At 52.4% G+C, this 1,717-nt stretch overlaps 1 protein-coding gene across 1 annotated transcript in view; it reads left to right on the top strand.

Annotated features, from left to right (window-relative positions):
* Positions 1 to 336: 336 nt before the first annotated feature.
* Positions 337 to 1,717, top strand: part of LOC130586145 (paired box protein Pax-7-like) — a gene marked incomplete at both ends in the record, with an annotated part of 45,153 nt that continues 43,772 nt past the window's right edge. Inside the window, one exon of the mRNA XM_057386860.1 lies at positions 337 to 533. Coding sequence (XP_057242843.1) covers positions 337 to 533 — 197 coding nt within the window. The remainder of the gene's footprint in view (positions 534 to 1,717) is intronic.

Raw genomic sequence — 1,717 nt, 5'->3', positions numbered from 1 at the left:
GAATATCAGTAATTCCAGTGAAAGTATTGGTAATTCCAGCAGAAGGAATATTGATAATTCCAGTGGAAGCAATATCAATAATTCCAGTGGAAGGAATATGAATAATTCCATCAAAAGGAATATTGTTGACCCCAGTTACCTTTGGCCTTTCCAAAGGAACTCACGGTTTTCTTTGTGGGGGAAAACCAAAATGAAAACCCAGACATTTCCCCTCAGCCTCGCGGATTTTGGAGGTGGGGTGTCCCGGGATGGYCGAGCCACCATTCCCTGGGCTCCCTGGATTCCCAGCGTTTCCCAGGTGATCCCAGCCCATTCCCTGTCCCTGTGTCCCCGCAGACGGCGGCAGCACCGTGCACCGGCCGCAGCCGCTGCCGCCCTCCACCATGCACCAGGGCGGGTTGGCCGCCGCCGCCGCTGACTCGGGCTCGGCCTACGGCGCCCGGCACGGCTTCTCCAGCTACTCCGAGAGCTTCATGAACGCCACCGCCCCYGCCAACCACATGAACCCCGTCAGCAACGGCCTCTCCCCGCAGGTAGGTGCCCGCTGACGCGCCGTGCCGGGCTCTGGGCCGGGGAAGGTTTCAGGAGCGTCGCGGTGAGCCGGTGCCGGGAGTTGGTGTTGGCGTTGGTGGTGGTTTTGGTGTCGTTGTGCTCAGGAATTCCTGCGCGCCGTCCAGGGAGAGTATTTAATTAGCTGAGGTGTTAATGAGCGGCAGCTCTGTCCTGGTCATTCCTGCGGCCAGGGCAGGACAATGGGATCACAAACACCCGGAGCACCTCCAGAACCATTCCAGGGCTGGTGCCAGATTTGATCCCAGGACAGCATTCCTGAGGGTTCACCCCAGAATTCATCCAGGGGGCTGATTCGGGCACAGCCTGAAGCTCGTCCGAGGCTGGCTGGACCACGGATCTGAGCTCAGCAATGGAGATTTGGGATGAAGATTTGGGATGGAGATTTGGGGTGGATATCCGGGATTTCGTTTTGGGAGACCCGTGCAGATAATCCTGCTGATGCTCTGCAYGAGGAGAGCTGTGGAGGAGGGAAGGAGTTCCCAAGCTCACCTTTCTTTTTGGGTGGAACTGCAAACGAGCAGCAAGGACTTGTCCTTGTCCTGAGGGACACCAAATCCCATATTTTCCAGTCTCGGTCACTCACGGAATGTGGAGATGTGTGAAATTGTTTCAGAGGGATCTGTTTATTTAGGATCCAGGAAATGCAAAATAATTTGGAAATAGGAGGAGAAATGGAATAAAAAATCCGCAGCGGTTTGGAGAGGAGTCCGACAAACAGGGACACCAGAGGGGACGGGGGTTTTGAGRTCCAGCAGTTTGGGGTCTCTCGAGTGTGAAAACAAACATGGAGTGTCAATGGAAAGACGGGAATTTAGGAGCTTCTCTGGAATGGTGCAAATCCCCACTTTTGGTTTTGAGTGGGAAAATATCGAAATGTGACTGGCACGGGGAAAATATTGAAATGTGAATGGGACAGGGATGAATGGGAAATATCAAAATGTGATTGGTACCGGGAAAATATTGAAATGTGAGTGGAATGGGGCTGGATGGGAAAATATTGAAACGTGAATGGGACAGGGATGGATGGGAAATATCAAAATATGATTGGAATGGGGCTGGATGGGAAAATATCGAAATGTGAATGGGACAGGGATGAATGGGAAATATCAAAATGTGACTGGAATGAGGATGGATGGGAAATATC

Source organism: Malurus melanocephalus, unplaced genomic scaffold (genome assembly GCF_030028575.1).
Source record: "Malurus melanocephalus ecotype Western Australia unplaced genomic scaffold, MMel_1.1 scaffold_1079, whole genome shotgun sequence".
Lineage (NCBI taxonomy): Eukaryota > Metazoa > Chordata > Aves > Passeriformes > Maluridae > Malurus > Malurus melanocephalus.
The sequence above is the reverse complement of the archived record's forward strand: the minus strand, read 5'-3'. Positions and strand labels throughout refer to the sequence as shown.